The following is a 14,199-nucleotide window of genomic DNA, read 5'->3' on the forward strand; positions in this document are numbered from 1 at the left end:
ATATTATGAAACTGTACGTTATGGTTGTAAACAAATGAACAGTTGCACTCAGTGAGGAATCAACATGATACTTTTGTCCCTGCTTGCTGCAGATTTATATTTTTAGCTCAATCCTGACACCGTTATGTAGACGGACTCTCAGTGAACGTGTTAGTTAGGGTTCATTCAGCAACTCTCTGGAAGACGGATTGGGAACGGACACCTTTGCTGCCGCAGGAATTAAACCTGTGACATTTTGTGTGGCAGGCAGTGGTTTCCTACATTAGTGTCGACCTCCAATAAGCAGAAGTTAAATTCTCTGACAGCAGCCAGATATGATCACACGACCTGTGGGTTTCCTTACTGCTCAGTTTGCTGTTAGCATTTAGAGAATATGTGTGGTTCACCATGCGTTACTATTTCCAAATATCAAATTTCTTTTGTCAATTCAGAATTCAAAAGGTGTTTTAGTGTGACTTATTTAATTTATGTAGAAGTCTGGATTCCAGGCTGAATGGTGGAACAGTGAGAGTAAGGATGGGTGACATGGCTGAAGAATAGAATCTACAATTTGTTTTATACCTGAATTCCTCAAAATTCTGACTTTTGATTTAGGAATTCTGAGATAAAAATCAAAATTCTAACATTTTTTTTAGAATCTCTGACTTTTGATTTCAGATTTCTGACATCAAAATCTAAGAATTTCAAAATTCTGAGGTTAAAGTCACAATTCTGATTTGATTTCAAAATTTAGAAATCCAAAGTCATAATTCTCATTTTAATCTCAGAATCCTGACCTTAATGCTCATTCATGAGTCGTTACAAACTTTACCCCCAAGCTGTCTTCCTGCCGGTGTTGCCTCCAGTTGTGTCCCGTGTCGCTGAACATCAGCAGGTAGGACATCAGCCAATCAGAGCTGCCGTAGCGGCCCTGCGTGGCCACGGCGGTGATCTGGGTTCGTCTCTGCAGATCCACCTCCAACCACTGGTACTTATCTGACCAGAGAGGAGACCAGCCTCCAGCTCCTGGACAAGTTACACAGAAAAACAACAATTCAGTTCAGATTCTTTCATCCAGTTTCAGTCATGAAGTAAAAATATTTATTGAGTTTGAATTCAATGACTTTAAAATCTGCAGCACACACTGTGTTGAGATTTTGCTGCGCTCGTCTTCAGCTCAGTATTCTTATTCTGGGAAGCCACCCAAGCTGTTTACAAAGCTCCACATTTTATCCACAAGCCACCAGGACTGAGCACAATGTGGTTCAGAATAACTGGAAATCGTGTCTATTCACATTTCCACGCCGATATGACGGCAGTCACTGAGCTGCAACATTTGTCCTCTCCACAGCGATTAGCAGAACACGGTCGAGCCTCTGGAGGGAAACGCGCCTCAGTTCATCCTGACAGCAGCTGGAGCAACAGCTGGAGAGGGCATCCAGCTATGTATGAGGTTTGTTCACACCGTGTTCGCAGTGCAGGCTGGCAAAAATCCCATTAAAACTAAAGGAAGTGTGAAACGAGAATACACTGGTATGGTTTCTGTTGGAATAAAGCACCAAATCGGCTTATTGTTTTAATCTCAAGAGTATCACTTACGTAGTTTAGCATAAAAATACACACCCTCATTTATTGAATATGACTGTATTGATATTAAATTAAATAGTTGACAAGGAAAATTCGTAAAAAAGAAAGTATTTGGTAAAAAAGTCTACTCAAGTACTGAGTAACTGATCAAATTATCAGTCATTTAGTATCTAAAAATTACATAATTAGACAAACCAAAATATAAAGTTAAGATAAATTTTTGGTATTTTAAAGACCAAAATGATAATAATTTAGTTAAGTAATAAAAATAATAAAACAGGCAAAAGAAAATTTTTCAAATCAGTTATTTAAATAAAAAAACGTATGAAACTTTAACATGTGTGTCTGGTGAATTTTTGGTTAAAACATGTTTGTTTTTCATTCAGTGGGTAGAAAATCCAGAAATTTTACTCAGGTAAGAGTAGAAATACTTCACAATAAAATTACACAAGTAAAAGTAAGAAGTACAGCAAAGTAAAAAAACTCCTAAAAGTACTTTTTTCCCCCAAAAACATTACTCAAGTAAATGTAATTGAGTAAATGTAACTAGTTACTACCCCACTATGAATACAATGAAAGGTAGTGAAGTTTGTTTTCTTTTAAGACAAAAACAAAAATCTTCTTATGATACTTGCTCTTCTTTTCAGCTCATATTTTATTAGACAAGTTTCTTAATTGTTTGTTTTGTTGCTGTGTTTCTAATTTTATTTTATCAACAGGTCTCTCTTGTAAATGAGGTCAAATAAAAAAAATACGCATACAGCTCTGGAAAAAATTTAAAAATGATCAGTTTCTCTGATTTTACTTTTTATATGTAACTTTATAACTACTGACAACACGTCTATGAAAGTCCAAGCAAAGATTTTGTATTTATTTGCAGAAAATGAGAAATGGTCAAGATAATGAAAAAGATGCAGGGCTTTCAGAGCTCAAATAATGCAAAGAAAATACGTTTATGTTCATTTAGAAACAAGAATGCCAATGTTTTAACTCAGGAAGAGTTCAGAAATCAACATCTGGTGGAATTACCAGGAGGTTTTTAATGGATTCACTGCAGTCGACTCTTCATTCACATTTCTTGTTCACATTATGAATATCAGTGTCTCTAGAAATGTACTTGATTTTTAAAGTTTTTTTTCTCTTTTCACTTCAAATTGTGATCTTGGTTTGGTTGATTTCCATAATAAATCCACATTGGAAAATAATTTTTCATCACTATGAGATGCAAATCAAAGCAATCACTTTTGTCAATATGAAAAACATATACAAGCAGTTTTCTTTTTTCCTTTTGAATAAAAACATTTTAACATGCTGAAAACACGAAACAAGAGCTTTTCAATGGACGAGGCTTTGTCTCAGATTCTTTTCTTCTCTTTCCTGCTCATTATGACATCTTCTAAAGGTCAAAGCTAATAAGTAGCTCAGTAAAAGACATAGACACTGACAGCTCAAGTGAAGAGCGCAGACAGGCCGACCTTTACTCATTACAGCCGGACTGGAGACGACAGACGCAGAAAGGAAAGAGGATGAGAGCGTGACAAAGAGAAGAGGATCAACCCATGGCTACAGAAACAAGGAAAGCGTCAACATTGCCCTAATGGGCAACACCTGAGGGATGAGTAGAAACTGGTGAATTTATTCAGCCGCTGTGGCTGAATAACCCTTTCCCCCTAAATATTATACCTTTTGTCAGACATTTTATTTTTTTAAGCTCCTGGTGGGTGAAAATGTTTGCTTCAGTTGTAATGACTCCAAAGCATTTGAACGACTCTTTGTGGTAATTGAGGTTAAACACGGGTCAAGAGGATTATAGCGCTGGTCTGCTGGACGTTCAAATTACCTCATTACCTCAGCAAATCGACTAACATCAAGACTCTGTACGGAGGCTAAGCTAGCTAAGCTAGCACTGAGAGAGGCAGGTGGCAACATTTTACTAAATATCAGAGAAATTTGATTTAAACAAATCAAAACACCACAGATTATAAATGATTTTAACTTCTAGCTGATGAAGTTAGAAGCTAACTTAACTGAATGAGGTCACTGACTTTTACTTTAACCTTATGCAATCTGAATATTTCAACATTATTCTGATGCTTTTTAGGAAACGTTAAAAAAATAATAATAATAACCCGGTTCAAGCATGCTTGTTTCTGCACAGATTAATTAATTGGTTATAGCTCATCATACAGATAAATAGTTTCCAAATTAAAATCATGCTTTTGGTCCAAAAACAAGCATTGTGGATGTTTTATTTATTTATTCTATAGATGTTAAAACAACACAAACAATAAAACAACCCTTAATAAACTACACTGTAAAACATTTTAAGGTGGTTAAAATTGAAAATGAAAGTTCACCTACTGCCTTGAAAATAAAATTAAAGTCAACGAGAAAATTACTTTCTAACGCAGTTTAACGCAGACATTAATGTTCGCAAAGTAAATTCAACAAAAGATGTCTAATCATTGTTTTTAAGTTCTGATAGCTCGTTAATCTTCAATTGTCAGTTATTTTAATTTAATACTGTAATTTAAATCAAGTCATTATTTCGCAATATGCAATAAAACTGACTTCAGCTGAACATGGGCTACATTTTCTCTCACTTTATCAAGTTAAAATAACTGCTTATTTTAAGTTTAAAGAATTTAAATTATGAAGATATCTCATTAGGTATTTTATAAAATATTCCACTCAGGAACACAACTCAAGCAATTTGAAAATAGATTTTCCTCAACCATTGCTAACTGATGGATGCATTAAAACAAATATTTGCCTTAAAACATACAAGAGGCATGTCAAAGTAATACACATCCACCTCACTACAACGCAAGACACAACAACATGCCACTAAGTATCCTGGGGAATAGTCCCCACTCTTTCAGTTTCCTTTAAGCACTTGGACTGTTTTTACTTTAAATCCAAATATGCTGCAGTTCAGCTTAGGTTGCTAGGTAACGGACGGAATTCCACTGGGGCTGCTAGGTAACGGGCGGAATTCCACTGGGGCTGCTAGGTAACGGCCAAATTCCACTGGGGTTGCTAGGTAACGGGAGGAATTCCACTGGGATTACTAGGTAATGGTATAGCCTCCACAGGGGTCGGGCAGTGGGGAAGGTTTTTGAAACCTCTCATTTTCCAGACACCAGAAAACATTAACTTACTGCCGAAAAACAGCTGGATGGGTTTTCTTTATCAAGTGAGCTAGTTCTTTTTGTTTTGTTTTGTTTTGAAGCAGTAGAAACCCAAATGGAAGCGTAAAAATGAGCAAAATGTGAATTTATTCAACACCTATGTGACCCCCAAGAAGTATATTTTAGTGGAAAATTGTTGAGCAGTGAAAAAATGTTCCAGGTCAGGGTAACTCAAGGACTGATGTAAGACATTAACAGCATCTGATGCACTGGGAGCTAAACTTACACGAGTTTGTTTTCCCACACTCCCAAACCTGCTGCCATTAAAAGTCATAATCCATCGCTAACACCACCAGTTCTTGGCCTGCGTCCTAGCAAAGAGCCAGGAGGAAACATCCAAAATAACACTGCTTTAATGCTGTCATGGTACCCCACATAAATACACACAGAATCAGTTGCAGTGACATATTTACTTACAGGAGAGGTTGAATTAATTATAGGAAAGCTTAGTGTACCCTCAGTATCTAGCCTATATTTTTACACTACTTTAATTTGTTTCAGACGTTGCTTTTTTTCTAACAGGCAGAGGCGGGTAAAGAACTAAAAAACAGAACTCAAGTAAGAGAAGCACTACTTCAATATATGTTTACTGAAGTAAAAGTAAAAAGTAGCTAACCAAGAAATGACTTAAGAATAAAAAATATTTGGTAAAAAGTTTACTTAGTAACTGATCAAATTATCAATCATTCAATATTTTAAAATTACATAATGAGATGGACCAAAATATAGTTAGTTTGAAATTTAGGTAATTTAAGGACCAAAATGACAATAATTCATATAAATAACAACAAATAAAATCAGGCCAAATAAAATTTTTACCCTAACCCATTGTAGATAGTTAAAAAAGAAGAGGACTAAATTTCCACAGAGATATTTTCAAAAAAGAATTTTTTTGTGTGTGTATCACATTTTTGAGTTGAAAATTTGGTACTCAGAAATATCTACGTTTTTTTTCTTTTAGAAAATTTCTGAGAGTCATCCTAAAATTAAAAAAAAATTCTAGCAAAGTTTCAACTTTTCAATCTCAGAAATTTACTTGTTTTTTCTAGAACATTTCTGAGATTAATCTCAAAATTTCCGATTTTTTCGAGCAGATTTTGAATTCTGAAACTGAAATTTCAGGGATTTTATGCACATGAACAATGTGAATATGATACATCAGATTAGGAAATTCAAAAGAAAAAAATATAACCAAAGTCAGCTGAATCTAAAGAGACAAACTGAGAAGGTTTGGAAGTATCTTTAATGTGAATGTGAAGTCTAATAAAGAGGATTACAACCCGAGTGGTAAAGTTACTTCATGCAGGACAGAAAACCCATAAAGACAACTAAAAACCAGCGATCAGCCCGAAACCTGGGAGTAGTGATGGACTCTGACCTGAACCTCCAGAGCCACATAAAGACAGTTACAAAGTCGGCCTTCTATCACCTGAAGAACATTTCCAGGATTAAAGGACTAATGTCTCAGCCAGATCTAGAGAAACTCATCCATGCCTTCATCTTCAGTCGTATTGATTATTGCAACAGCGTCTTCACAGGTCTGTCCAACAAATCAATCAAACAGCTGCAGCTGATCCAGAATGCTGCTGCTCGCGTTCTCACTAAAACCAGGAAGATAGAGCACATAACACCAGTTTTAAAGTCCCTCCACTGGCTCCCTGTAGCTCAAAGAATAGACTTTAAAATACTGTTGTTAGTTTATAAATCACTGAACGGCTTAGCACCACAATACATTAAAGATCTGCTGTTGTTGTATCAACCTTCCAGACCTCTCAGGTTCTGGTTCTGGTTCTGCTCTGCATCCCCAGAACCAGAACCAAACGAGGAGAAGCAGCTTTCAGCATCTATGCACCACAAATTTGGAACAAACTTCTAGAAAACTGTAAAACAGCTGAAACACTGACTTCCTTTAAATCTCAACTAAAAACCCACCTGTTTAGGATTGTATTTGAAATGTAATCAATTACAAATTTATTGATGGAACTTGACTTAATGCTGTGTTTTGATTGTTGATTCTATGTTGCTTTGTGTTTCTGTGTTTGATATGATGTAAAGCACTTTGAAATGCTTGCTGCTGAAATGTGCTATACAAATAAAATTGATTGATTGATTGACTAGAGAAGCAAGTCTGTTAAAGAAACAGGTACGGTGAACGCTGCTTCAGCCTCCGACTGCAGCAGCAGCATAAAATCAGGACTGGCCCATAGAGACGCTAAGCATTCTGGGAATTTCACAGGCAGAGATGCATGATGGGAATCAGATGAAGATGGAGGTTATGAAAAAAAAACGCTGAGAAGTTTGTTTCAACAACACAATTGTTAATTATTGAATGGAAATTCAATAATTTCCGTTTTGATTAATATTTATTTAAAGGCAGTTTTGTTTACAGACTTCATAATCTATTTTATTTGTGTGGTTTTTGTTTCCATTTTATCTACTGTTTTGGGTTTTTTATTTTTTGGTTATTTAAATTTTTATTCCAGTTAAAGTGTTAAATGTTCCTTGCAAAATTAGAGCGTATTTGAGAATTAATTAACAAACAGCAATATTATTGTTAATTGCAATAATTCCTGGGACAGTTTATCGTCCAGCAAAATTTGTTGTTAAATTTGACATTTAATAATGGTTTTATTTTGACATATTTAGTTAGATTTCATCTGTGATTCACTAAATTGAGTGAAAATATATTATCAATGTTTATGTTTATCAACCTTTGATATGCATTTATAACAATTTATTTCATTATTTTGACTAAAAATGCTGCATAGAAATAGATATCTTACGTTACGATATTTTCTCTGGGATTATCCAAACAGGATATTTTTATTTCCCTGAATTCACAGAGAGGAATTTTAAAGCAGTACTGACAGAAACCCTGGATAAATTGTTGTTAGTTGGATTTCGTGAAGACATGAGGTGATATTTACCAGAATAATTAGATTTGTGGTGAGTCTGACTACCTGGGATTAAGAGGATTTCTGTGTAATCTCACCAGAAAACGTGATTAAGAAGGGAATCTGGAGAAGCAGAGGTGGAGCATAAACATCACACCAAGATCAATACCTGATTCTACGGCTTACATCGCCTTCGTAATTTAAACCTAGAGGCCATGTTAATGTTACGCTTGCTTTTTAAATCTAAATTAGCGCTTCCAGAAATTGACTGGTGATCACTCCATGTGTTTCAAGCCTGTTGCAGAATAATTAAACTGGTTTAAAGGTACAACGGCCCAGTTAACTTGTTAAAACGACCATTAACATTTGCCTATAAATGTTAAATGTTGTCATTAACATTTAGCTACGAGGCAGAATTAAGTCATCTCCAGGTTTTCTCTCCAATGCACACAAGATTAGGCTATAAATATGATTAAACTATGTTACGGCACATACTATCAGCAATTTTGAGAGTCAAAGAGGAAAAAAATCTCAGGTGAAAAAGTTACAAAAAATAGATTTAAATTACCTGATTTTCTGTTTTTATTCAGTCGTCAGGTTTTGTCTTAAGGAAGAAAAGCTTTTCTAAAACATTCTGCTGCTGCGGATGTGAAACGCTGCTGCTTGATGATTTATCGAAGGGAACAAGAAAATTTGTTCCTCTGAACTGGTCCAAGAAGGACCTGTAATAATCTATTAACCTTTCTGACCCTCTAGGACCAGACTCTCGAAGTAGCCATGATCTTCAGCCAGACTGGCCAATAACTCAAAATCTAAAGGGATCAAAGTGACCCAACGTGCGGCGCCAACCTCAGGAAACATAATAAAAACATTCCTTAAAGAAATAAACTGACTTATGGGAAAAACTTGACCGAATTTAGAGTCTGTGACATCAAATCTGCTGAAGATGACAACCTCTTTTGGTCAGCTGGAAATGATCCAACAAGTTGTATTTTCTTTGAAAGTTTCTGCTATTCATCTTCCCAGAATAAGCAGGAAGCTGCTCAGGTTCAGAATCTGTTAAACAAACTAAATAACACGAGGTGCTTTGGTTTTCAGTTGCAAATCCTGCAGATAAGTGTTTGTATCCTCACACACCATTCTGTGTTTTTCCACTGGGATACAAATCCGGAAGGCTTTGGGTAAATAATCCTGCTGCACCGGCTATCTGTGCATCCTACAGTGAAGTGTAATTCAGAAAGAGCAAACCTCAGACTAACAGACACAGTTTGTGAAGTTCGCTGCACATTTGATGAGGCAACAATAAGGCAACGAACTAAACAAAAACAATTTGACCGAGTCATGCATCAGGGCTGGAGGGCGGCGCATTACGGTGTAGATCAGTCGGTCCTGGAGGGCCGGCGTCCTGCGGCGGTTTAGTTCTCTCCCCGGTTTAACCCATCTGGATCAAACGATGTTTCCACCACCAGGGAGAGAACTACAACAAGCAGGACGCCGGCTTTTACTTTTAAAAAGTAAATTTGCAATGAAAAATAAATACAAATTTTTTAGGTTAATCTCAGAAATGTCCTAAATTTCTGAATTCCAAAAGTAAAAATATTTTGAGAGAAACTCAAAAATTTTCCATTTTCTGTCAGGAGAATTTCTGAGATTAAATCAAAATTTTAAGTATTTTCTAGCTTTTTTTTTTTTTTACTTTTCAAACTCAGAATTTTCTTCTTTTTTTTGTGGAAAATTTCTGAGATCAATCTCAAAATTTCTGACTTGAGTTTTCTGGTGAGACATTTCACCTTTTTTTTTGAAAAACCCCCCAGAAATTTCTACACAATTTGTGAGATTAATCTAAATATTTCTGAGATTTTTTGTGGAAATTCACTCCTTTTTTAAAATTGTCCTAATACATTGGTGTACTTCACCAGTCATTATGTAACCTTTAATAATTCAGAATACGCTAATTTAAATTAATTTGCTGCTTTATTCTACATCTATTTGACGTATTTCATAGAAAACACATGCAGGTGTGTTTGTTTCTCTGTCTGTGGAAACATATTTAACATCTACAGACACATTTTGGGTCTAACAAAGTCCCAAAAACGTTGAAAAGACTGAAAACTCTCTGCTGGTTGTGTGTGTTTCTTCTTTTCCTTGCTCGTGGCAAAACAATTGCTTAGCATAATGAGAGCAGGTTGGTCTTTAAACCAGAGACTTCTGCTTGAGGGCCGCGGCTGATCTCTGACTCCGGCCTTCATCCGTCTCTTCGGGCCCTCGGCTCGGCTAAAGGAGCGGCTCTCTCTGTTCTGGGTCTGGGTCCCGAGACGCATGAATTATTCACCTTCACAGATGCGAGGCAGCTGCTTCACAAACTGTACAAGCACAGAGGGATGCGGCGCTGCGAGCTGCAGCAAGAGATTAAAGGCCAAAGTGTGTGAGTTGTCCAACCAGGACACGTCCACATATGGGGACAAAACCACAAATCCAGGACAGTCCATGATCTCCAACATCCTCGCTGGCTCCTTTACATCTAGCAGTTTGTTCATGTTTTGTCATCAACAGCTGTTAGTCAAAAGTCAACTAGATAAGGATTTAGTTCTCAGCTTTTACCACATTTATACGGCAGCATGTCAGTGACAACGCAGATAGAAAACAAAAAGGAGGAGTAAATTTATGGCAAAAAACTCAGAAATGTTCAGATTAATCTCAGAAATTTTCTAGAAAAAAACATGAGCATTTCTGAGTTCCTTGTTGGTTGTGCAGAAGGCTCCACTTCTGCTTTTCAAACATGTACAGTTGTATAATTGGCATCTGTTTGCAGCCATTTTCACATGCGAGTGTAAATGTTAAGTTTGGGGGAGAGGCCAGAAGCCTATTTCGATTCAAAGTGACAGAGAGGAGCTCAAAATATCAAAATCTAATTTTCTAAAAATGATTTTGTAGAAAAACTCTAATGAACATGTTTTGTGTAGACCATAGACGTATCCTAATCTGTGCAAGGAAGCAATAGGTCACCTTTAAGCCACTGTCAGCAACTGAGCTCCATAAATGGGGAAAGTTGCAGAGTGGCCTCCTTAAAGAAGCAGCCAAACAAACCCTTCACAAAGCCCGCATCAGCATCCAGCAGAGAGTTCAGGCTGGATTTTTCCCCCTGCTGTTCATGAATCACAACTCAATTTTATTCCCTTCAGAGATGAGATAGCACTACGGCGTTTTTGATGTACTAGTCTAATAAAGTTTCTATGAATTCCTCCGTGCAACACGAACATTTAGCAGCGACAGTCAGCCGTAGTATCAATCTGCACGCCAGCCTCTCCGTCCCTCGGAGCGACCGCTCCGGCTGCGCGCCTGCAGTTTAGCTTTGTCTTTCATGTTTTGTTCTCAGCATCCTGGGAAAAGGCACACACACTCTCCGTTTACACCGCTGGGAAAACGCACAACTGCTGCCAACAAAACAGAACACATCTGAGGCAAAAAGCACAGTCAGTCAAGGTGCATTGGCTTTTCCACACTCTGCCCCGAGCGCTGCACAGGCCTGAAGGTTGCTTCTTTAAAATTGATCCCAACAACTGGCCGAGCCACAGAAACTGTATAGTGGCTCAGATCTCTGTAGTTCTACATATTATCCTCACACAAATGTGCAAAAAACAAAATAAACAAACAGGAAATTCAGCCCTTTGTGACTAAAACTTAAGGAAAATTAGGAATGATTACTGTATTTTCCGGACTATGGAGCGCACCATACTATAAGCCGCACCTACAAATATTTAGAAAAAACCTGGAAATGTACATATATAAGCCGCACCGGGCTATAAGCCGCTGGTATCTGCGCCGCTCTCGGTTTTCCATAAGGACCCAGCAGAGGGCTGCGTCCTAATAAATCTGCTGGATTTATTAAGGACGCAGCCCTCCGTCTCCAAAACCAAACCATGGTTTCGTTCACGCCGAGTTTACGTGCAGCGGCTCTATGTCCCTCCTGTGCTGCCAGATCGATGGCCTCAACTTAAAAGCTGCATCATATGAGTTTGAAGAAATTTCTCCGCCGTGCCTGCTGCTAGCATGTGCTTGTTCTAAATGAAAATTAGCACTTTCTTCTTTGATTTCCAATTTTGACTTTCAACGATTCACTTCCTGCTAAAGAGCCCCCTGGTGGTTGAAGAAAAATCCACACAAAAGACTCACCAGGCTATAAGCTGCATGGTTCAAAGCCTGGGGGAAAACGTAGCGGCTTATAGTCCAAAAAATAAGGTACTTGTTTCAAAAGATATTCTTGATAACAAAAGGAAACTTAAAAGAGGGTTTACGTGTAGTTAGAATAAAAACATCAGTTCTTCAGTTATTACAGCTAAAAACTACTGATCACGGTTTGAAATCTGTGATCAGTAGTGATGACCTCTGACCCGAACCTTCAGATTCACATAAAAACAGTTACAAGTTCAGCCTTCTGTCACCTAAAAAACATTTCCAGGATTAAGTACTGAGAGAAACTCCAGTTTTTAAAGTTTACTGCTGCAGTGTCATCACAGATCTAAATGCTTTTGTTTATAAAAGAGTACATATATTGGCTTAGAGTAAATTAGTTTAAATTAAAGATCTGCTGTTGTCATAGCAACCTTCCGGACCCCTCAGGTCTTCCAAACTCGGAGAAGCCGCATTCAGCTTCTATTAACCACAACTCTGGAACAAACTTCCAAAAAAAACAGCAAAACAGCTGAAACACTGAGTTCCTTTAAATCAACCTGGTTATAGCTGCTTTTGATTAAAAAAACTGGAACATTGATCAACATACTTGATAAGTATTGATGATTTCAATGATCACACTTAACAAAATGTAATTTTTATTGATTGTTTCACAACTATGAGGTAAAACGCTTTGAGCTGCCGAGTTGGACACAAATGAACTTGAAGTTGTAAGACAAATAAATATTGGTAACTGATCAAAAAAATCTACCTATTTTTAATCTTTTCTTTGCATAGTTTTTATGTTAAAAACAAAAACTTTTCATCATCCACCTTAATTCCTATTCAAAGTTTAAACATGTTCTTAACGGAAACATTTTAAATAAATTAGCATTATATTCTTATCTACTAAAAAAGATTAAACTCACAGGAAAATACATGTTTTTATTATTATTATTTACCTTTTCAATACTTCATATAAATATTCTCTCCCACATTTTGTAACAATCTCAGTATGATTCATTCTGCTTATTTAATAAAATAAAGTGCCTTATGGTTTTACACTGCAGGTAGCTGAGGCAACCATTCTCACGCAGAAAGAGAGAAATTGTGTTTCCACTTGAGTAAAACACAAAAGTATTTACATTTTTTTTCAAAAGCACACTGTGTACTTATTAGAAAGGCAGCCACTGAGCGTAAAATACCGACTTCGCCCTGTTTATGTGAGCCGTGAAGTTATCTGTATGGTGCAGCTTTTCATTAAAATGCACCCCAGAGGTCGGGTCACATTAATGCAAATCAATTTATCTGATTTGTTGTTGTTGTTGTTGTTGTTGTTGTTTACAATGGAGATTGAAGTCTGTGAGTTTAAAGCAGTTGAAGGGAACATTGCCTAATTAATGACTTCATACCCTGAGAACATTTTCAAATTGTGTCCATTACTGCGATGTAACAACACAAAGAAAGTTCTGCACATCTGTGAAGTGGAAGAAAAAGTTTTCTGAGTTTTTTCACAGCAAAAAGTGTTGAAAGCAAATTTGTTTTGTACGGAAGCATTTAACTGCCATTACTAAGACAAAAAAATTGGTAAAATAATAAAGTTTCTGACGGTAATTAGATGTAAAACTAGAACTTTTCTAATTATAACAAGAAAGATTTTTGTTTTAACTACAGATGCACTGATCCACTTTCTTCACTTACGATACCGATACCAATATCTGAGGATTAGTATCGGCCGATACCGATCCAGCACAAAAAAATGGTGCAAAACTGACTTAAAATATTTACTTATTTAAAACACAGAAATAAATATATTTTAAAAAATTATAATAAAAATCCGAAAGTGACAAAAACAACAGGTTGATTGGCCAAATAAGTAAGAATAAACTGAAACAAATCTTCTTTCAAATGATTCAGAAACTGCAGTTAGGAATTATAAATATAATGTAAAATAAATAATAAAGTGCGACTTCGCTCAGAACATGAAGCATAAAGTTAGGCTGCATAGATACGCCCTTATGGATGGGGAACATTGTCATTGATACCTGATCTAGAATTGTTTTCCACACTGGGATGAATTCATTTTTCTAATTTTTGTGCTTTGCATACATGTGTTTAATTTAGATTCCAATGAAACACATTGACAGATGAAAAGTTAAAGGGGTGCAGAAACTTTTGGAAGGCACTGAAAGTCTGACAATTTAATTTATTAAAGCTACAGCTTGTGATATTTATCCTAATAAAGCGTTTGAATGCAGAATGTTTTATTTTGTGTTAGTATGGCTGCCCTCTCCTGAATTACATCAGTGCTGAAAGTCTGTAGAGACGAATAACTTTTCCCAAAGCCGGGTCTGGCAGAGCGTTGCAGCTGGTTTTTA

General features: G+C 36.5%; 1 protein-coding gene across 1 annotated transcript in view; it reads right to left on the reverse strand.

Moving 5' to 3' along the window:
- LOC116716449 (contactin-associated protein-like 4) overlaps positions 1-14,199 on the reverse strand; it is a 90,897-nt gene that overhangs the window by 67,158 nt on the left and 9,540 nt on the right. The window contains exon 3 of the mRNA XM_032557284.1: positions 812-1,005. Coding sequence (XP_032413175.1) covers positions 812-1,005 — 194 coding nt within the window. The remainder of the gene's footprint in view (positions 1-811; positions 1,006-14,199) is intronic.

This window comes from Xiphophorus hellerii, unplaced genomic scaffold, assembly GCF_003331165.1.
Source record: "Xiphophorus hellerii strain 12219 unplaced genomic scaffold, Xiphophorus_hellerii-4.1 PGA_scaffold_58__1_contigs__length_500000, whole genome shotgun sequence".
In the NCBI taxonomy this organism is placed as follows: domain Eukaryota; kingdom Metazoa; phylum Chordata; class Actinopteri; order Cyprinodontiformes; family Poeciliidae; genus Xiphophorus; species Xiphophorus hellerii.